This window comes from Herpailurus yagouaroundi, unplaced genomic scaffold (genome assembly GCF_014898765.1).
Source record: "Herpailurus yagouaroundi ecotype Mexico unplaced genomic scaffold, PumYag 28, whole genome shotgun sequence".
In the NCBI taxonomy this organism is placed as follows: Eukaryota; Metazoa; Chordata; class Mammalia; order Carnivora; family Felidae; genus Herpailurus; species Herpailurus yagouaroundi.
In genome coordinates, this window is record NW_024412376.1 from 100,164,302 (window position 1) to 100,186,924 (window position 22,623).

At 36.0% G+C, this 22,623-nt stretch overlaps 1 protein-coding gene across 6 annotated transcripts in view; it reads left to right on the forward strand.

Annotated features, from left to right (window-relative positions):
- The window catches only part of LIN54 (lin-54 DREAM MuvB core complex component), a 77,879-nt gene that overhangs the window by 35,224 nt on the left and 20,032 nt on the right, over positions 1-22,623 (forward strand). For 5 of the 6 annotated variants that reach the window (XM_040479581.1, XM_040479607.1, XM_040479571.1 and 2 more), the window contains one exon: positions 19,339-19,555. The exons of the other annotated variant lie outside the window; for it this stretch is intronic. In XM_040479581.1, coding sequence (XP_040335515.1) covers positions 19,339-19,555 — 217 coding nt within the window. The remainder of the gene's footprint in view (positions 1-19,338; positions 19,556-22,623) is intronic. 6 annotated transcript variants of the gene reach the window in all.

Below are 22,623 nucleotides of genomic sequence, written 5' to 3' on the forward strand. Positions count from 1 at the left end.
TGATGCCTTTGATTTCCTTTTGTTGTCTGATTGCTGATGCTAGAACTTCCAGCACTGTGTTAAACAACAGCGGTGAGAGTGGGCATCCCTGTCGTGTTCCTGATCTCAGGGAAAAAGCTCTCAGTTTTTCCCCGTTGAGGATGATGTTAGCTGTGGGCTTTTCATAAGTGGCTTTTATGATCTTTAAGTATGTTCCTTCTATCCCGACTTTCTCAAGGGTTTTTATTAAGAAAGGGTGCTGGATTTTGTCAAAGGCCTTTTCTGCATCGATGGACAGGATCATATGGTTCTTCTCTTTTTTTTTGTTAATGTGATGTATCACGTTGATTGATTTGCGAATGTTGAACCAGCCCTGCATCCCAGGAATGAATCCCACTTGATCATGGTGAATAATTCTTTTTATATGCCGTTGAATTCGATTTGCTAGTATCTTATTGAGAATTTTGGCATCCATATTCATCAGGGATATTGGCCTGTAGTTCTCTTTTTTTACTGGGTCTCTGGTTTAGGAATCAAAGTAATACTGGCTTCATAGAATGAGTCTGGAAGTTTTCCTTCCCTTTCTATTTCTTGGAATCGCTTGAGAAGGATAGGTATTATCTCTGCTTTAAACGTCTGGTAGAACTCCCCTGGGAAGCCATCTGGTCCTGGACTCTTATTTGTTGGGAGATTTTTGATAACCGATTCAATTTCTTCGCTGGTTATGGGTCTGTTCAAGCTTTCTATTTCCTCCTGATTGAGTTTTGGAAGAGTGTGGGTGTTCAGGAATTTGTCCATTTCTTCCAGGTTGTCCAATTTGTTGGCATATAATATTTCATAGTATTCCCTGATAATTGTTTGTATCTCTGAGGGATTGATTGTAATAATTCCATTTTCATTCATGATTTTATCTATTCGGGTCATCTCCCTTTTCTTTTTGAGAAGCCTGGCTAGAGGTTTGTCAATTTTGTTTATTTTTTCAAAAAACCAACTCTTGGTGTCGTTGATCTGCTCTACAGTTGTTTTAGATTCTATATTGTTTATTTCTGCTCTGATCTTTATTATTTCTCTTCTTCTGCTGGGTTTATGCTGCCTTTGCTGTTCTGCTTCTATTTCCTTTAGGTGTGCTGTTAGATTTTGTATTTGGGATTTTTCTTGTTTCTTGAGATAGGCCTGGATTGCAATGTATTTTCCTCTCAGGACTGCCTTCGCTGCGTCCCAAAGCATTTGGATTGTTGTATTTTCATTTTCGCTTGTTTCCATATATTTTTTAATTTCTTTTCTAATTGCCTGGTTGACCCCTCATTTGTTAGTAGGGCAACACGTGTTCAATTCTACTGCAGGTCTGAGTTAATGCAGTATTGCAAGAAAAAGAAATAAATGACATAGGGTTTCAAAAGAAAGTAAAAAATTGTTACAAATTACATACCATTATATGCATGTAAAATTTAAGAATCTGCTGTGAACTGTTAGAACTAATGTATAAATTTAGCAAGGTGATTAGATACACAGTCAATATTTAAAAATCAGTATTTATAGACCATTTATATTAAATTTTTTTTAATGTTTATTTTTTGAGAGAGAGAAAATAAGCACGAGCAAGTGGGGGAGGGGCAGAGAGAGAGGGAGACAGAAGATCCAAAGCTAAGAGTACAGAGCCCGATGCAGGCCTTGAACCCATGAACAGAGATCATGAGTCGAAATCAAAATTCGGACACTCAACCGAATGAGCCACACAGGTGCCCTGGGACCATTTATATTTAATATAATTGTTGATATGGTTGGATTTTTACTAGTTATTTTCTTTTTGTCTCCTTTGTTCCTTTTGTTTTTTAACTCTTTTTCTTTTTTTTTTTTTTTTTTTGCATTATCTCCACTATTGGCTTATTATAGTTTAAACTTTTAAAAACTTATTGGTTGCTCTAGTGACAAATACTACATTTTTGACTTATAACAGTCTACTTTTATATTTATGTCACTTCATGTAGGATAAGAACCTTACAATAGAGTACTTCCAGTTCTTTTTTCCTATCCTTTATAAGCTGTCATTGTTAAACATTTTACTTTCACAGGTTATGAACTCCATAATACATTTTTTGTTTTTGCTTTACACAAAATTACCTTTTAATACAATTAAAAATAAGCAAGTCTTATTTATTTTCATTTTAACTGTATCTTACACAGTTCCTTTCTTTCTGTAGGCCCCAATCTTATTTTGGTATAAAATTCCTCCCCTAGGGGCGCCTGGGTGGCGCAGTCGGTTAAGCATCCGACTTCAGCCAGGTCACGATCTCGTGGTCCGGGAGTTCGAGCCCCGCGTCGGGCTCTGGGCTGATGGCTCAGAGCTTGGAGCCTGTTTCCGATTCTGTGTCTCCCTCTCTCTCTGCCCCTCCCCTGTTCATGCTCTGTCTCTCTCTGTCCCAAAAATAAATAAACGTTGAAAAAAAAATTTTTTTTTAAATAAAAAATAAAAAAAAATAAAATTCCTCCCCTAAAGAACTTTCTTTAGGAAAATTTAATATTTTTAGGAAAATTAAAAAAAATTTTAAGGAAAATTCTGCTGACGAGAGATTTCTCAGCTTTTGTTTGCCTGAAAAAGTCTTATTTTGCTATTACTTGTTAGAAAGATATTTTCATTGGGTAAAAAATTCTAGGTTGGCAGTTTTCCCTCAGTGCTTTAAAAATGTCACCCCATTGACTTCTAGAGTGCATAGTGTTTGGTGAGAAGTAATGCTGTAATTTTTGTCTTTTCTTCCTTTGTATATGTGTCTTTATTTTCTCTACCTGCTTTCAAGATTTTCTCTTTATATTTGGATTTCTGTAGTTTGACTATTATGTATCCATATATGTGCTGTGTTGTTATTGCTTTCTTCTTTTAAATACACATTTATCTTGATTTTAAACCATCTTGGATCTATGATTTATTATATTTTATTTTATTTTTGTTTGGCTATTATCTCTTCATTTCTTCTGCCTCATTCTTTCTCTCTTCTCATTCTATTTTTTAAATTTTTTTTTAGAGAGAGAGCATGCATAAGCAGGGGAGGGGTAGAGGGAGAGGGAGGGAGAGAATTTCAAGCAGGCTCCATGCTCAGCGTGGAGCCCAGCGCAGAGCTTGATCTCATCGCTGTGCGATTGTGACCTGAGCTAAAATCAGGAGTCGGAATCTCAGCCAACTGAGCCACCCTCTTCTCATTCTAGAACTCTAGTTTCATGTTATTTTAAAGTTCTTATCTGATGGTTGCAACATCTAGGTCATCTCTGAATCTACCTCTTATTTTATTGGAATGGCTGTCTGGACCTTTTTAAAAAAAAAAAAAAGTTGCATTTTTAAAAAATGTTTATTTATTTATTTTGAGAGAGAGAAAGTGTGAGCAGGGGTGGGGTGGAGAGAGAGAATGCCAAGCAGGCTCCATCCTCAGCATAGAGCCCGATGCAGGGCTTGATCCCACAACCATGAAATCATGACCTGTGCACCTTGACACGTTTTGGTAAAAAACATTTTTGACATAAGCCCTAGAAACAAATGACTGAAGATTATTAAAACATTTTGCTTGTAACTCACATTGATTTCAGTTTTTTTTTCTCTCTACTAAATTAAAGGAGGACCTAAGTGAGTTTTCAGATCATCAAGAATAATTTTTGGAGGTAGAATACAATTTAAATTTTGGTATAAAATTCAAGAGAAGTTCAGAATATTAATGTATAGTAGTATAGTAAATATTCTTCTGTTCATGTATACTTATATGTGAAAATAATGTTTTTCAGTGTTTATAACAAAAATAGGAGTAGAATTGGTGCTGAGCTCTCACTCTTGCAATATATAATATTCAGCCGTGCATACATGAAGTAATGAATCCTGTCATCCATCTGAATAAGAGATACCTCCCAATAAAATCTTTTTCATTTGTGATAATCACAATTTATAATATATTTGTGTTGCTTTAAGTATGTATAGTAATTATTAACTCAATCCAAATTATATATATATAATATATAAATAGTATTGGTTTCAGAAGTAGAATTCTGTGATTTATCACTTACATACCCCACCCAGTGCTCATCATAACAAGTACCCTCCTTAATAACCCATTACCCATCTAGCCCATTTCCCACCCATCTCCCTCCATCAACCCTCAGTTTGTTCTTTGTGACAAGAGTCTCTTGTGGTGGTTTGTTTCCCTTTCTTCTCTTTCTTCATCCCCTTCCCATATGTTCATCTTTTTTGTTTCTTAAATTCCATATGAGAGAAGTCATATGATATTTGTCTTTTCTCTGATTATTTTGCTTAGCATAATACATTCTAGCTCCATCCATGTGGTTACAGATGGCAAGATTTCATTCTTTTTGATGGCTGAGTAATATTCCTCTGTGTGTGTGTGTGTGTGTGTGTGTGTGTGTGTGTGTGTGTGTGTGTATACACACCACATTTTCTTTATCCATTCATCAGTCAGTGGACATTTGGGCTATCTCTATAGTTCGGCTCTTGTTGATACAGACAAAATTATTTAATGCTTAGAGCTGTACAAAAAGGATAATAGGAAATAATGTTTTCAAAATTTCAATTTATATACATCTTTTTGTTTCAGAGAATTTTAAAAGAATTTCAAGCATAAAAATGTTACACTAGAATAAAGTTTTTAGAGGATATGGAATTAAATACAAACTCACAGAGGAAAGGGAATAATGTAAATTTCCACCTGCTTAAGAATGGTTTATTTAGGTTTTAAAAAATATAATAGATACTGGTGATATCAGATCACCATGTTGATATGATTCCATGGAATGTTTCATAAACAGTGATGTGACACGTATATTTTAATTTAATTTTGCTAATATTTTTAATAGGCTTGAAACTAATGATAAACTGAATGATGTTCTCAGTCTCTCTGAAAGTTATCTCCATTCTAGCCAGCTGGAAGGGAAAAGACATGGAAAAGCACATGTGAGAGGCTTTTCTGGACCAGACCTAGAAATAGGCATATAGCATCCATTCACCTCACTAGCTAAAATTGAGTTGCATGGCCTCATCTTAACAAGGGAGGCTAGGAAATATAATCAGCTATATGCCTAGGAAGCAGAAGAGACTCTGGATTTTGGTTAGCAGCACGCCGTCTGTAACATGATCGGCCATACATATATAGCATAATAGTGCTACATTAGTACAGGTAATTGACAGAAAACTGGGACCCTGAACAATAATGAAATTTTCCATGATGGAGGGACACTCTTCCATTCTGTGCTTTTCGTGGCTATTGGTATTTATTGAGTTGAGTGTGTACCCTCTGCTGGGGCTGTAGAAACTATAGAAGAGCTACAGTGGTTGGAGAGACAAAATTGAATGCATGTAAAACAATAATGAGTAATGAAATAGGTGCTTAGTTGTGTGGTATAGACAAGATGGTTTGAAACTAAAGAAAGATAAATCCTGGTACTTCTTCATTTACCATTTACTCAGATACTTAATCAGTATCTACTATGTCTTAGGGGCTGTGGTATGAAACACTAGAGAGCAATGAATATGCATAGAACCTAAAGCCTAAGGAGGTGGTGAGAGGGGCTATGATAGAAATGAATCAAATAATATAAAAACAGATAAAATTGCAAAACCATGAAAAGATTTATGATGGTATGAGATCCTGTATAAGGAGATTCAACCACAGATAGTTCAGGGATGCCTTCTCTAATCATCCTAAGATTTTTGTATGGGTATAAATTAGAGTGGATATCAGCCACAAGTGTGAAGGTCTAGAGCTGAACTAGATTACTGTACATGTAGGATGGTAAGACAACTAATCTGATTGGCATTAGTAATGCTTTGGAGGGAATGGAGAGCATTTAAAGATAAGGTTAGATTATGGATGATTTTTAAAACAAAGCAAATTTAGGTTTAATTTTGTCATTAAATGGAGACCCATGGAATGTTTCTGAGTCGTAATGAGCTATAGTCAAAGTGTGAAAGTGAAATTTGCAAAAAAATTAGCAATGTCTCTGGTAGCAGATAGAGGCGAGTCATAAAGATGATTGAATTTGTTTTGCAAATATCCAGACAGGAAGTGATATGAGCAATGACAGTATCGAAAAGTTGAAGTAGAACTGTTTGGACACAGAGGTTTCAGAAGTTGATAGCTTTTGGCATGAAGCTCTTACATGTTTGAGTTGGGGATGATTATTTTTGTAAATGAGTACAATTTGAAGTGAAGGGTGTTTGTTTTCCTGATAAACTTTGACATAGATTGTTGTAAGAATAATAAGAGGTGGTGTTGAGGTGATTACAGGTTGTAGGCTCCATTGATTCTGTTGCCTGAAGTTTTATTTTGTCTATAGCTCCTCATACCAGTACCCATTAGCCAGGTTATGGAACAGAAGGAATAAATGACTGAGAATTTATTCTTTTTTCTGTTTTTTTCCCTGATGGTTTTGTTTTATGCTTTTATAATTATGTTGATTGAGTACAAGTGGGGTCCTGTGACCATATTACTAAAACCTTTTTGTACTATACAAACTTAAAATTATATGTTAAAAACCTAAAAATATTAAAAAGTTAGGATATTATTAATTCCCATGTGTCCTTTACCCAACTTTAGAATTATCAGCTTTACCTTGTTTTTATCTATAACCTCCTCCCACATTTTTTTAAGTAAATCATGTCATTTCATCTATAGATATTTCTTTATATATATAAAAGATAGGAACACTTTTTTAAACTTACCCACATTCCTTTGATGCTATTAAATACCTAGTTAATTCAGATTTCCCTAATCATTACATTTTTTTATGCTATGTTTGAATTTGGGATTCAGATACCTCGTGCCCTTTAAAAAAACAAAAACAAAAAACAAAATTGGGTTGTGTACATCCTATAGTTTTTCATAGGCTGGTTGCATTCCTGTGGTGCTTTTTGGTTTCAAGAATTTCTGGAATGGAACCCAGATGGCTCTTGCATCTTAGACCTTACAATGTGTTTTGCAGATCTTTTCTCCCAGTCTGTGGCTTATCTTTTATACTCTTAACAGTATCTTTTGCAGAGCAGAAATTTTTAATATTAATGAAGTTTGACTTACCAGTTTTTTCTTTCATGGATCATGTTTCTGTTACTGTATCTAAAAAGTCATCACCAAACCCAAGGTAATTAAATTTTCTCCTATATTATCTTCCAGGAATTTTATTGTTTTGCTTCATAGTTTTATAGTTTTAGGTCTGAATCCATATGAGAGGTGTCTGTGTTTAGATTCACTTGTTTGCATGTGGATGTCCTATTCTAGCACCATTTGTTGAAAAAACTATTTCCATTGAATTATTTTTGCTCCTTTGTCAGAGATCAGTGGACTATATTTAAGTGAGTCTATTTTTGTACTCCTGTTTAATACATCACTTTTAGCCTTTGCCAATCTAATTAAAAGATCTCACATAGGTTTATATCTTTTATTAAAGTTTATTTACTTAGAGAGAGAGAGGGAGAGAGATAGAGAGAGAGAGAGAGAGAGAGTGTGTGTGTGTGTGTGTGTGTGTGTGTGTGTGAGCAGGGGAGGGGCAGAGAGAGAGGGAGAGAAAGAATCCCAGCAGGCTCAATGCTGTCATCACAGAGCTTCATGCAGGGGTGGGGCTTGAACTCACAAGCCACAAACTGGTGAAATTGTGATCTGAGACAAGATAGAGTGGGCCGCTTAACCAACTGAGCCACCTAGGTGCCCCTCACATAGATTTATATTTTTAAAAATTATTCATTTCGGGGCGCCTGGGTGGCGCAATCGGTTAAGCATCCGACTTCAGCCAGGTCACGATCTCGCGGTCCATGAGTTCGAGCCCCGCATCGGGCTCTGGACTGATGGCTCAGAGCCTGGAGCCTGTTTCCGATTCTGTGTCTCCCTCTCTCTCTGCCCCTCCCCCGTTCATGCTCTGTCTCTCTCTGTCCCAAAAATAAATAAACGTTGAAAAAAAAATTTAAAAAAAAATTATTCATGTCTTTGTGTCTTCTGGACTCCTCTTATGTGGACTCTGATGCCCATTGGGTGGTTTGTCTCTTTTTCCTTGTGAACTAAAAACTTAAAAAAGCCCATAGCATATTAAGGAAATCACTTGTTTGTTATTAATGTAGTTACAAACATTTTTCCCAGTTGGCTTTGTCTTGTTTCTGTTCCTCGCAGAAATATTGCTCATGAAATTAGTTAAAATATTGTAGTGTCTTTATGAATTTTGAGTTTTTGAGCTGTATCTAGTTAAGTCTTCCTTATTCCAATATTATAAAATGTGCATTCATTTTTAAAAGTTATTTGGCTGTATTTTACTTATTTTACATACAATATTCTTTTATTACACATTAAGTACAAGAACAGATAGACTTGTTCTTGTTCTTTAAACTTTATGAAATGGTTAAATTAATATTAGCCTCTATATCATTTTTATCCTGACTGATTTTCATAGCCCATCTTGCAAAGCAGATATCTATTTGGGTAGGGTACACACACCATAAAATTTACTGTCTTAACCATTTTTAAGTGTACAGTTCGGTGGTATTGAGTGCATTCATCCTGGTGTCCAGCCATCCCCACCATTCATCTTCAGAACGCTATCTCTTGGAACACTGAAACTGTGTACCCATTACATAACAAGTTGCCATTCTTCCCTCCCACCAGCTCTTGGCCACCACCATTCTACTTTCTGTCTCTGAGATTTTGGCTACTCTAAGTACCTCATGTAAGCAGAATCATACAGTATTTGTCTTTTTGCTTTGCTTATTTCACTTAGCGTAATGTTTCTAAGGTTCACCAGTGGTGTAGCATATGTCAGAATTTTCTTCCATTTTAAGGCTAAATAACACTTTATTTTATGTGTATTCATCTGTTGATGGACACTTGGGTGGCTTCCACGTTTTAATTATCCTGCTATAAACATAGATGTATAAATATCTCTCGGAGACCCTGCTTTCAATTCCTTTGAGTGTATACCCAGAAGTGGAATTTCTGGATCACATGGCAATGCTGTGTTTAATTTTTTGAGGAAACATCATAGTACTTTCCACAACAATTGTACCATTTTACAATGTAATTAATGCACAAGGGTTCCAGTTTCTCCATATTCTTTTTTAAATTTTTTTAGTATTTATTTATTTTTGAGAGAGAGAGAGACAGAGACAGAGTGCCAGTGGGGAAGGGACAGGGAGAGAGGGAGACACAGAATCTGAAAGCAGGCTCCAGGCTCTGAGCTGTCAACGCAGAGCCCAACGTGGGGCTTGAACTCACGAGCTGCGAGGTCATGACCTGAGCCAAAATAGGACACTTAACCAGCTGAGCCACCCAAGCGCCCCCTCCATATTCGCATTAACACTTTTATTTATTTAAAAAATTTTTTAAATGTTTATTTATTATTGAGAGACAGAGACAGAGACAGAGCATGAGCTGGGGAGGGGCAGAGAGAGAGGGAGACACAGAATCCGAAGCAGGCTCCAGGCTCTGAGCTGTCAGCACAGAGCCCGACATGGGGCTCGAACTCACCGACCGAGAGATCATGACCTGAGCCGAAGTGGACGATTAACCAACTGAGCCACCCCGGCATCCCTCATCAACACTTTTGTTGATAGTATCTATCCTAATGGGTGTGAGGTAGTATCTCATTGTAGTTTTGATTTGCATTTCCATAACGATTAGTGATGTTCAAATATTTTTTCATGTATTTATTGGCCATTGTATGTCTTTAAAGAAATGTTTTTTCAAGTTCTTTGCCTATTTTTGAATCCATTTGCTTGTTTGAGTTTTAAAAGTTCTCTCTTTAGGGGCGCCTGGGTGGCACAGCCAGTTAAACATCTGACTCTTGATTTCAGCTCAGGTCATGATCTCACAGTTTGTGAGTTCAAGCCGCACATCAGGCTCTGTTGATGGCATGGAGCCTGCTTTGGATTTTGATTCTCCTTCTCTCTTCCCCTCACATGCTTGTGAGCTCTCTCTCTTTCTCTCTCTCTCTCTCCAAATAAATAAATACACTTTAAAAACTTTTTTTTTTTTAAGTTCTTTGTTCTGGATCTTAATTCCTCATCAGCTATATGATTAGTGGGTATTTTCTCTCATTCTCTGAGTTGCTTTTTACTTTGTTGACAGTGTCTTTTGAAGCACAAAATTTAAATATTTCCATGAAGGTCCAGTTTGTCTATTTTTTCTTTTATTTCCTGTGCTTTTAGTTTCATATTCAAGAAATCATTGCCAAATCCGATGTCATGAAGCATCACCATATGTTTTTCTTCTAAGAGGTTTTTAGTATTACATCTTACATTTAGATCGTGGATCTCTCTTGAGTTCATTTTTTTATATGTTGTTGGCAAAGGATCCTGGCAAAGGATCCAACTTCATTCTCTTGCGTGTAGATACCCAGTTTTCCTGACACCCTTTGTCTTTTCCACACTGAATGGTCTTGGCACCCTGGTCAGAAATCATTTGACCATATATGTGCAGGTTTATTTGTAGACTCTATTCTGTTCCATTGGTCTGCGTCTCTGGCTTTATGGCAGTATTGGTTTTGGTGTTTTCTTAAGGTTAAATCTTTGATCTATTTGAAACTTATTACACGGAATGAATTCTAGGGATCCAGTTCTTTTTCTTCAGACCAAATAGCTGATTCGTACCATTTACCAAATAGCTCATCATTCTCTGTTGATTTGAAATGCCAGCTTTCATCATGAACTGTTCTATATATAGGTTCTTTTCCTTCTCCAAATAATTTATTTCAAAATCATTTTTTGTTATAATACCTAATTTAATAATTTGAAACTTGCTTTACAACATAATGTGTAAGATTCACCTATGTCATAATCTGTAGCTATAGTTAATTGTTCTGTAGTTTTTTTTCCTTTTTCCCCTTTTTGTTATTGAAGTAAATTAACATACAGTGTGATATTAATGTCAGGTGTACAATATAATGATAAAACAATTCTATACATTATTCAGTGCTTATCACAATAAGTGTGCCCTTAATCCTCTTTATTTCACACATCCCCCTACCTACCTCCCCTCTGGCAACCACCAATTTGTTCTCTGTATTCAAGAGTCTGTTTTTTGTTTGTCTCTTTTTTTCTTTGTTCATTTGTTTGTTATATAGGTTCTTTTATCTATTCTTTTGATCATTAGTATTCTGCTCCTAGGCTAATCCCATGCTATTTTATTTACCCTATCTTGATAATGTTTTAATTTTTAGTAGGGTTGGCTTCTGATTTGTATAAGGCTGATGCTTATAGAGCAGGTTGTCTAATTGTGCCTGTTATGGTCATTTAACCCTTTCCTTGAATGCTTCTGTAGATACTAATATATTTAAATTACTCATCCTTGTCACTGTAATTCATAACTGTAAATACACTTAAGGTGGCTTAATGTCTGTGAAAAAATAGCACAAGAATGCCTATGCCTATTTCATAATATTTCACCAGTCAGTAGAAGAGTGCTGAAAGTTCTAGTACTTATCCCAAGGTTTGACTCTGACATTAGTCATATAATACATACAATATTTATCTCTTCTTATCTTCTCATTTGTTTCTTAGCCTGGAAGCATTTTACAGCTTGCAAATTTGCTTCTTGGTGGGTTTATTTAATAACCTGAAGTTTGGGAATTAGGTTATTGTAAACATAGTTTTTCCATGGTGATAAACTCTGTAAACATTTCACCATAAATTTTTAAAAGCTATATTAATATGGAACCCTACAAAGTCCTGATTTTAAACTATATTACAAAACTGTTGTAATCAAAACAGTATGGTATTGTCATAAACACAGATACACAGATCAGTGGCACAGAGTAGGGAGCCCAGAAATAACCCACATGTATATGGTCAATTAATTTATGACCAAGGGGCCAAAAATATACAATGGGGGAAGGATGGTTTCTTTAGTAAATGGTGTTAGGAAAATTGGAAAGCTACCTGCAAAAGAATGAAACTGTATTATTATCTTATCATACACAAAAATAAACTCAAAATAGATCAAAGACTTGAACATAAGACCTAAAACCATATAATTCCTAGAAGAAAATAATAAGGGTCTTTGACATCAGTCTTGGCAGTGATTTTTTTGGATTTGACAACAAAAGCAAAGGCAACAAAAGCAAAAATAAGTAAGTGTGACTATATCAAACATAAAAGCTTCTGCACAGCAAAGAACACCATCGACAAAATGGGAAAGCGACCTATGGAATGGGAGAAAATATTTACACAGTATATATTTGAAAGGAGTGATATTGAAAATATATAAAGAACTCCTAGAACTCAACTGAGAAGAACCAAACAGTCCAATTAAAAAATGGGCAGAGTTGCTGAATAGACATTTTTCCAAAGAAGACATACAAATAGCCAGCCAGCACATGAAAAGGTGCTCACCATCACCTGGGAAATGGAAATCAAAACCACAGTGAGATACCACCTCACACCCGTTAGAATGGCTGTTAGCAAAGACAAGAAAAAGCGTCAGGGGAACGCTGGTGCACTGTTGGTGGGAATGTAAACTGGTGCAGCCACCCTGGAAAACAGTGTGGAGCCCCCTCACCCCCCACAAAATTAAAAATAAAACTACCATACAATCCAACAATTATGTTTCTGGATATTTACCTGAAGGAAATAAGATCACCATCTTGAAAAGATGTCTGTACTCTAATGTTTATTGCAGCATTATTTACAATAGCCAGGACATGAAAACAACCTAAGTGTCTTTTGACAGATGGATGGATAACGAAGATGTATATCTTATATATAATGAATGGACTAGTATTCAGCCATAAAAAAAAGAATAAAATCCTGCCATTTGCCACAACATGGAAGGACCTTGAAGGAATTATGCTAAAAGAAGTAAGTCAGATACAGAAAGACAGATAACTGTGATCTCACTTCTATGTGGAATCTTAAAAAAGAAAAAGAAAAAGGAACTCATAGATGCAGAGAACAGACTGGTGTTTGCTGTGAGGTGGGGGTGGTGGTGGTGGGTAAAATGGGTGAAGGTGATCAAAATGTGCAAAGTTCCAGTTAGTTTTCTAAGATAAGTTCTGGGAATGTAATGTACAGCATAACTGTAGTTAACAATAGTGTATATTTCAAAGTTGCTAAGAGAGTAGGTCTCAAAAAGTAGATCCCAAAACTTCTCATCACAAGAAAAATCTCATTATGTTCAGTAATGAATGTTAACTTATTGTGGTAATCAATTTGCAATATATACATATATGAAATCATTATTCTTTATACCTAAAACTAATACAGTGTTATGTCAATTATATTTCAATAAAAAAGAAAAGAAAAACATAAGTTCTTTCCTCTTACAAAATTATGCTGAACTTAGCTGCCATTTACCTAGATTCAAAATGAGTCTCAAGTCATATTCTATGTAGAAATAGATACAGATTGCTACTTTAAGAGATTTCACAAATATTTATGGTGCAAGTTGCTTAGGATTTAGTATGTCTGTGCTAACATTTTATATTACAGCTTTTGTGATACTTTCCTTATTTGTACTATTTCCTAAGCTATCCTTATTTACAGATTAATATCATAATTATGTGTTTAAAAATAAATGTCTTTGGACATTATTTTCCAATTAGCAAATGGCAAAAGTCTTTGCTTAATTCAAGTTTACCTATAAGGAAAGGAATAAACACTCTTCCAGTTCTGCAAATGAGGACTCTTATTTTATCTGCTAAAGCTGGAGAGATAAAGAGGGAGGGAGGAGGGAGGGACAGAGGGGGAGAAAGAAAAAGAAACAGACTCAACCAGTACTCTTAAAACAATGAGTTTGTGGGGTGTCTTTACATGATACTGTCTGTCTTTCTCTTGGCACCAATATATGAAAGAAAGAAAGGAAGGAAGGGAGGGAGGGAGGGAGGGAGGGAGGGAGGAAGGAAGGAAGGAAGGAAGGAAGGAAGGAAGGAAGGAAGGAAGGAAGGAGAAAAGAAAAAAAATAAAAGAAAAATTTCCCCTCCAAATGCTACTGTTAAATAAGTTTGAGAAGCACCCTATACCATACCCATCTAGGAACTTTAGAGTGGTCATTAGCATAGTAAGGATTCTGAGAAGGCTTTTGCTTAACATTGTTTACTTTAGGGTTTCATAAATTAATTTGACAAAGTAGACTGTTTCATGTAATAACTAATCCTGAAGAGCTAATGTTCAGTGAAACAAACACACTTTAGTAAACACTACCTAGTTAGCATTAAGGAAAATATTGTTATGATTTTGCATTAGATTAAACAAAGGCCATCTTAACATCTGTTTGAAACAGTATGATTTGTGCAGGTGTTTCAAAGTGCTATACAGATTTCATTTAGTGGTAATGTTCTCCCTTGTACAAAAGAGAAACAAAGATATAAAAGCATTAGGTTTGCTTGCCAAAATACACACAAGACTGAGACTAACTGGAACCAGAGCCCATATGTCCAAACAATGATTTCTAAGCAGTATTTACAAACAGAACCAAATATGGAACTCTGCAAACTCATTGTTTTAGAGTATTGGTTGAGTCTGTTTCTTTCTCTTTCTTTCTCCCCCTCTGTCCCTCCCTCTCTTCCTCTTTATCTCTCCAGCTTTACCAGATAGAATAAGAGTCCTCATTTGCAGAACTGGAAGAGTGTTTATTCCTTTCCTTATAGGTAAACTTGAATTAAGCAAAGACTTTTGCCATTTGCTAATTGGAAAATAACGTTCAAAGACATTTATTTTTAAACACATAATTATGATATTAATCTGTAAATAGAGATAGCTTAGGAAATAGTACAAATAAGGAAATCTTTCAAGTCCATGTATTTTAGGGCAGCCCCTTAATACCTGTTAAATGTTGCTATCTGAATTTAAATTAAGATAGCTGGTTTTTAACCCAGCTGTCAAGAATGTTAATCAGGAAATAGAGATACTGAGGATTCTTATTGAATGCACATTAGCTGTTTTTCTGGTAATGTTGTATGTTCAGAGGGGCATTCACACGGAGTTTCTCAGACCACTGTACTTAAAGGAAGGGACTAACTTGTAAATCCTCAAAGAAGTTAGTTGTATTCCAGTGCTTCTGTCTTTTGCAAAAATAGTAACTGTTGTATGTTACCAAGTATTTCAGGTGTTCGGAAAATGCAATTTAATCAGAGTTTGTCAAGAGTTAGGGTTGGGGAGGAGGGTGTGACTATGAAGGGTAGTGCAAGAGAGTTTCTTTGTCATGATGGAACAATTTTGTATCTTGATGGTAATGCTGATTACATAAGTCTATACAGTCTTTGGCATACATCCTCCAAAAATGCACATAAAAACTGGGAAATCCAAAATAAGTTCTGTTCTGTAGTTAATGGTATTGTACCAATTTCCTGGTACATTTTGATAACGTTCTATGATTATGGAAGATGTTAGCCTATTGGGGAAAGTATGGGAATTCTGTATTCATTTTGTAACTTCTTGTGAGTCTGAAATTGTCTTAAAAACATTTAAAAAATGTGTTTATACTTGTATTCAGCATACTGAATAAAATATAGTTTCAAAGTTTCTTAGAGGCAAATATGCAACTTTAGTTCTTAATAGTTCTTGAGGACTGGATACTATTTAGTTTTGTTAAGTCATTTAATAACTGTTGATTAAGCATGTAAAGTTGGAGGCATTATGATGTCTTACTTAAAAGAATGGCCCTTGGAGTTGGGTCTGGTTCAAATCCTGGCTCTGCTACTTTGTATTAGCTCTATGACCTTGGGGAAATTTCTTAATCTCTCTGAGCTTCAGTTTTTCCCTTCTGTAATGGGCATAATGATGATACAAATAGCAGCTCACGTTTATTGAGCATTATAATATGTGATGTTATCAGCACTTCATATGATTTAACTCCTTTAATCCTTGCAGCAATCCTATAAGAAAGGTATTATTTTCAGATGAGGAAACTTAGGCACAGAGAAGTTCAGTTACTTGCATAAGGTCCCACAACAAAGGAGTGTGACCTAGATTAAAACCCAAGTAGTTGGTATTTTATTTTTGGCTATACAGAACTAGCTTGTTGGAGACCAACTGTCTCGCTAAAAACAACTAAAAAGCAGGGGAAAAATATTTTAAAAATCTGTTTGAAGTAACATTCATGAAATAAAGGGAAGCCTAGTGAAGTCAGCCTCATGTTCACTATGACACTTCTTAGATCATTTGCTGATTTGTAAGTTGTGGCTGAGAGACTGAAGTGATGAACAGAAAGTGGCTACAGAGAGATTAAGGAGCTGAGTCAGTCTTCTGGATCTCATGTCATTCTTCTGGATCTCATGAACAAAAATTTGGTTTCAGGCCCACCAAGGAGGTGGAAGCCTGTAAACACCACATTCCTAGTTGGGACCATTGATATAATATATAGGGGAAGAGTGAACCAGAAATAGACCAGGCCTATGGAAGATTGAAGCTGTGCTTCAAACTGCTCAATTTGTGATTGGTTTAGGATGATCTGCCCCTACTTTTAACTGCGTACCAGAAGCTGAAGTGAATTATCCCTGGAGGAATATAACATCATTCAGAGCCTCAAAGTATGTCTTTAATTTTTTGTAAACAATGTCTGGCATTGAATCAGAAATCATCAGGTCACCAGGCAACCAGACCAAATTATTCAAAACCAAGAAATATAGATAATGGAGTTATCAGACTCAGACTTTTAAAATAACTAAGATTAATATATTCAGAAATGTAACAAGATGAAGAATTTCAGCAGAAAGAAACTGTAAGAAGGAATCTGATGAACCTGAAACTCATGGAACATTGTGTGTCCAGTATGCCTCAATTAAAAAAAAGGAATCAGGTGAATATTTTCAAATTGAAAACATAAAACTGAGATTAAGAATTTAAAAAAAAAAAAAGAAGAATTTAGTAGATGAGGAGTACTGGGTGGCTCAGTTGGTTAAGCGTCCTACTTCGGCTCAGGTCATGATCTCTTGGTCTGTGAGTTCGAGCCCTGTGTCAGGCTTTGTGCTGACAGCTTGGAGCTTGGAACCTGCTTCAGATTCTGTGTCTCCCTCTCTCTCGCTGCCCCTCCCCAGCTCGTGCTCTGTCTCTGTCTCTCTCAAAAATAAATAAATAAATATTAAAAAAAAAAAGAATTTAGTAGATGAGTTTATCAACAAATGAGATACAAATAACTGGACATTTTTTGAGAAACAAAATGGAAAGAATTCCTCATCAGCAGACTCACATTTAAGGAAATCCTCAAGTGCGCTCTTTAGGCAGAAGGAAAATCATTCGTACTTCGAAGCAGGATGACATAGAAAGGGTAAATTTGTGAGTATATGTAAATTAATGCCTTGTGGAGTTAAAATTATTATATGTAGAGGGGCACCTGGGTGGCTCAGTTGATTAAGCGTCCGACTTCAACTCAGGTCATGATCTCATGGTTTCTGGGTTCGAGCCCTGTGTTGGGCTCTGTGCTGTCAGCGTGGATCCTGGAGCCTGTTATAGATTCTGTCTCCCTCTCTCTCTGTCCCTCCCCTGCTCATGCTCTGCCTCTCTCTCTCTCAAAAATAAACATTAAAAAAATTTTTTTTTCAATTATTATATGTAGAATTAAAATACTTAACAGTAAGTAAATGGTATTCGTGTTTAGTGGTTTTTTTCATTTCCTGGGTGATGTGTAAAGTACTGATTTAATTCCTACATTGTCCGTTATAATCTCTAGGGTCACCATTAAAAGATTAGCAACATAATGTATAAATAAAAAGCTAATACAGGGAGGGGGAATGGAATAATAACACAAAAGAAGGTAAGAAAGAGAAAAAAGAATGGAAGTGAACAGGTGGTTCAAATAGAAAACAGTACAACAGTGGATTTAAATGCAGATCTTTAAGTAGGTCTGTTAGATGTAAACAGACATAAACGATTTAAACTTACAGTCAGATCTGATTTTTGTTTTGAAGACCCAAATCTATACATCTTTTAAGAGTTGTAGCTTGAAGCTTAGGATGCAGAAAAGTTGAAAGAGTTGGAAAAAGGCATGCTATGCAAATGTACCCAAACTAGGCTCTGTCCTTGGGCTACACTATACCTAGCCCATAATATGGCTGCTAGATCTAAAACAGCTCATCTTAGAGTATTAAAAGCACTATCCTTTATTCATATTAAGTATCTAATAAATCTATGCTTGAGGCACCTTAAGATAGTATTTTTTTTCCCATTTTGAGCTGATACGTGTCTCTTGCATCATTGTACATACTTGTCTCGTGCTTGCTTGATTTTTCAGTAGCTTCCATATGTACACATTTTATCCCTTTTCTTAAGCTTTGTATTTTCATTTAACTGAATGACGGTTGTGACTCTTGTCTCTTATCTTTATTTTAGATCTGCTTTGTGGTACCGCTGCCCAGTGATAATGTGTGACTCGTTTTATGAAGTAATCTCCTTTGACTATTGCCTGTAGAGTTTCCATGCTAAATGAATTCCTCCATCTCTCTCTCTCTCTCTCTCTTTTCTAGGCTTTTATGAAAATGTTCAAATTCTTAAGAATTATTCTTTCATAAATTATTATCCGCATAATATAGATTTCCAACATCAGTGAATGGTCTTTTAGCATGAGGGCTCTTTGACAAATAGGTGGGGATATAATTATAAAATAACACGATAGAACTGGTTGAAAATCTGGCCTAGACCTTTATAGGACAGTCTGTTGTATGTTGATTAAACACCAACTGAAGACATCTTGAGAGACTTTTATTCTGTTCTGCCTCTGATGTTTCATTTAGCTTTTTGGGAAGTCACATTGCTGTTTATCAGAATGAAGGAAAGGATTAAAATGATTATATTGACTCAAGTTTGAATCTCCCAAAATTAGTTTTGTTAGACAACCAAAATTGGGGTAGTTTTAGACTGAATTTGACCCCTTACCCATATGTTAGTGGCTACATTTGTATCTGCAGATACAGTTGAATTGACTGGACTTAATGAGGGTATAAGATGGGCTTTTCTTTTGGGTTTCTTCTTTAGAACATGTGAAAATGAAATTTGTCATAGTTAATTTGGTGGGTAGCAATAAATAAAGCCAAGTGTCTGCATCCTCTTTTCTCGATGTTGAATATGAAGCTAAATTCTTGGGGTTTAAAATAATTCTTTTCTTATAAAGATTAACAAAACTGAGTAAGTTCTTGTAATTTAAGTAATGATTTCTTCATAGCAAGTCACCTGACCTGGATTCTCAAGGAAGTAACTACTAGAGATGGAAGGTAGAACTCGCCGATTTTGGTTTCACTCCTGTATTCATTACTATTCTTTTCATTTCTCTCTGAACAGGTTGTTCCTTTCAACAGCTTTTGATGAAATACAGGAACATACTTTTTTACCTGAGCAATTGTCATAAGTTAAAAGAGTAGGCAAGTTAAATCCCAGATTAATGATAGCCGTGTTGTATTGTTTAATAGGCAGTGAAATCAGCTGTGCAGACCATCACTGTTGGAGGCGTGAGCACATCACAGTTTAAGACAATTATTCCTCTGGCAACTGCTCCCAATGTCCAGCAGATTCAAGTGCCTGGAAGCAAGTTTCATTATGTCCGACTTGTTACTGCCACAACAGCCAGTAGCTCCACCCAGCCAGTTAGTCAGAATCCCAGTACAAACACTCAACCTCTCCAGCAAGGTTAGTAACCATTTTTTAAAAACAGTCATTAATTCTTTGAACATTATTAAAGAACATTGGTCCTTTTCTCACTGAAAGCCTGATTAAGTATGGCATTTCAGCCGACAGTATGAATTCAGCAACTGTTGCAGAAAGCCGCAAAATAGAATCATAGTTGTATATAAATACAGTATTTCACTCTGCTAGAAGTTGGTACACAGTGTACTATACTACCAGACAATCAGAATTATTCATCAGTTTGTGCGTAGCCATTATGTTGCTGGTTTGTAAGCCTACCGTCTACGTTAGTGGGACAAATTTAGATGAAACCAAATTATTTATCTTGTTTTCTAAACTGTGAAGCTGTTTGATAGGGTTTGGGTCGATTGAAATGACTAGTAGGCAAGGTATAAATGATAAATAAGAACTTTGCACCACTTTCATCCTTTACTTACTTTGAATCTGTAGTTGCTAATAAAAAGCACTTACAATGTTCTGTTATTTTGCTCAGTTGTACTTTTGGAGGATATGCCTGTTTGTAGTCCTTCCGTTTTCTGTTTGTGTTTAACCCTTCCTACCACCCGATACCTATACATAGACTCACACACAGAACCGCTCTCCATATTTATCTACTTGTTAAAAATTGAATGCTATGAAAGGCTCAGGACAGTTTATGATTTAGGGCCTGATTTTTGGTCTTGGAAGACTGCTGCGTATCCCTTCAATGTCACAAAGCAGTTGATGGCAAGTAAATGACTTATTATTTACTGGATGTAAATAGCAGAATTAAAGATCACTTGTTTCCTCTTTCAGTTTGATTAAGGGATCAGAGGGTTGGAGCAACATATTGCCGATAGCTAGTTCACTAAGGGAAACTGTGGAAGAAAAATCCTATCTATTTTTTAAATTACTGATGGGAGAAAATAGAGGATATGTGAAGGAAACAGTATTTTAGTTTGTATTCTATTAAAATTAGACCTGTCAAGTAGTTTTATTTTCTAATCCCTCTTTAAGCTGATTTTAGAAGAAAATCTTTTATTACAGTATTCTTAATGAAAGGAAAATGACACTTGCATATTGCTAAGGGAGTCAAGTTTTATATTCTCTCAGTACTTAAACTTAGCAGGGTACTAAAAGAGGTGCTGCAAGTCCAGTGTACCTGGATAAATTACAACGATATGAAGTAATCGTGAGATACAGTTGTTATATTTTATGTGTGTGTTTGTATGTGTACTATATGCTGAGATCCATTTCCAATGTGATGTTAACACTAATTTTAGTCAATAATAAGCCTTTGGTATAAGTAGAAAAGAAGCTAAAGATCCAGGAAGAGTACATGAATAGGTTGGATACTGCATAATTCTAATTACTGGTACTTCCTTTTCTAAGTTTTTATCTACCTTTCTGCCTCTCTCTACTTAGGCTCTTTGCCTCCTGGAAACCCACCCCGCCTCCCCACACACACCTTTTTCTATTTCTCTGCTTCTTTCTTTTTTTGCCTTGTACCTTCAACTTTCCCTCCCTGCCCTCCCCTTTACCTTTCCAGCTCCTTCAGTTATTCCTGTATATACCCTTTTCGGGCCTGCTCACATACACAACCACCCATGCAATTTCCCTTATGTCCACCCATATTTTTCTTTTTTTGTTCTCCTATCCCATAAGAGACCTAGGTATATATATTATTTTGCAGGAATAATGAATTAAATTTATAATTTTTATTAGAGATACATGAAAACTAGCTGCTCTCATTCATGAATGTACTAATATGTCTTTATAAGGGCTTAATTTCCAGTGAGGGATTTCCTTATGCCAAAGGGGGGGTTAGGGTCATCTTGTACATTTCCCACCAAAGCCAGTATTCAGAGGTTCTACCATGTTAACTGCTGGTTGGATGGCAGGCCACACACTAGAAAGATCCAGAAGACTTCATGGTTAATCTCTTTAGAATGTAATCTACCATCTTGGTGAAAGTCAATTTAAGAAATTAAAAAGCCTTAAACACTTGCACGTATGTATGGTTTCTAAAAGTTGGAATGAGGCTATTCTAACAAGATTGCTCAGAATTTCTGTTAAAGACTAAAAAAGAAAAGATTATTCCAGTTTCTATGAAAATGGCAGTAATAGTAATGTGGGACTGTGCTCAAAAGTTGAGGGGGAGGAGAAATAGAGACTGGTGATGTAGTTATATAACATTAATATGTCCCCCTTTCCCTAGGTAATTTGTAATGTTCTCTTTTCTGGCCATTTCATTTTTTATTGTCTTCATTTCCCAGGTTTTAGTGAAAACTCAGCATGCAGATGCAAAGCTAACGTAAACCTAGAGTTCCCAAATTTTCTAGTTCTGTGTGCGTGCGTGTGCACGCGCGCGCGCACACACACACACACACACACACACACACACACACACACAGTTAACCCTTTCTTTATTATCCAAATAAAAATCATCTGCATCTGTCATTTGATGTGACTGAAGGCAGGCCACACACGCTCCTTCCCTTTGTTTCAGAGACCACCAGGAAATTCTTACCTTCTCTGGTTGTTGGAGTCACTTCAGAATCACTGCTGTATGTGTTCATGGAACAATGGCCAGCATGTCTTCTCCAAGGAGCAAGTGGAGTAGGGAGTCTGTTCTTCTGTGTTCCAAGCAGGAATTCAGTCTTATAATTTCCTTTAATTCTTTTTAGTACTGCTGAGATCAGTCTGTAGTGGTTAGTATAACTTAACCAAATAAAACTGATGTAACTGAAGAGACTCAGAACAGGAAGTAAGTTCAAATTAGGTATCCGATGTCACTGCTTCTATAATTCATGGTCATGTACTCTTTTTGTATGACAACTTTATTGAGATAGAATTTGTGTTGACTATAGCATCCACCCTTGTTAAGCATACAGTGTAGTGGTTTTTAGTGTATTGAGAGAGATGCAGTCATCACCACTGATCAAACACTTTCTGGAGGACCCCCACTTACCCTACCCTTTCCCTTTGTCCCCTTGCTTGCAGGGGCCTGCTCTCTTTAGGTCAGAGAACTGTTTAATGTTCTTCCGGGACTCTCAGCCTTCTGTCTTCAGCCATCAGCCCTCCCAGCCTTT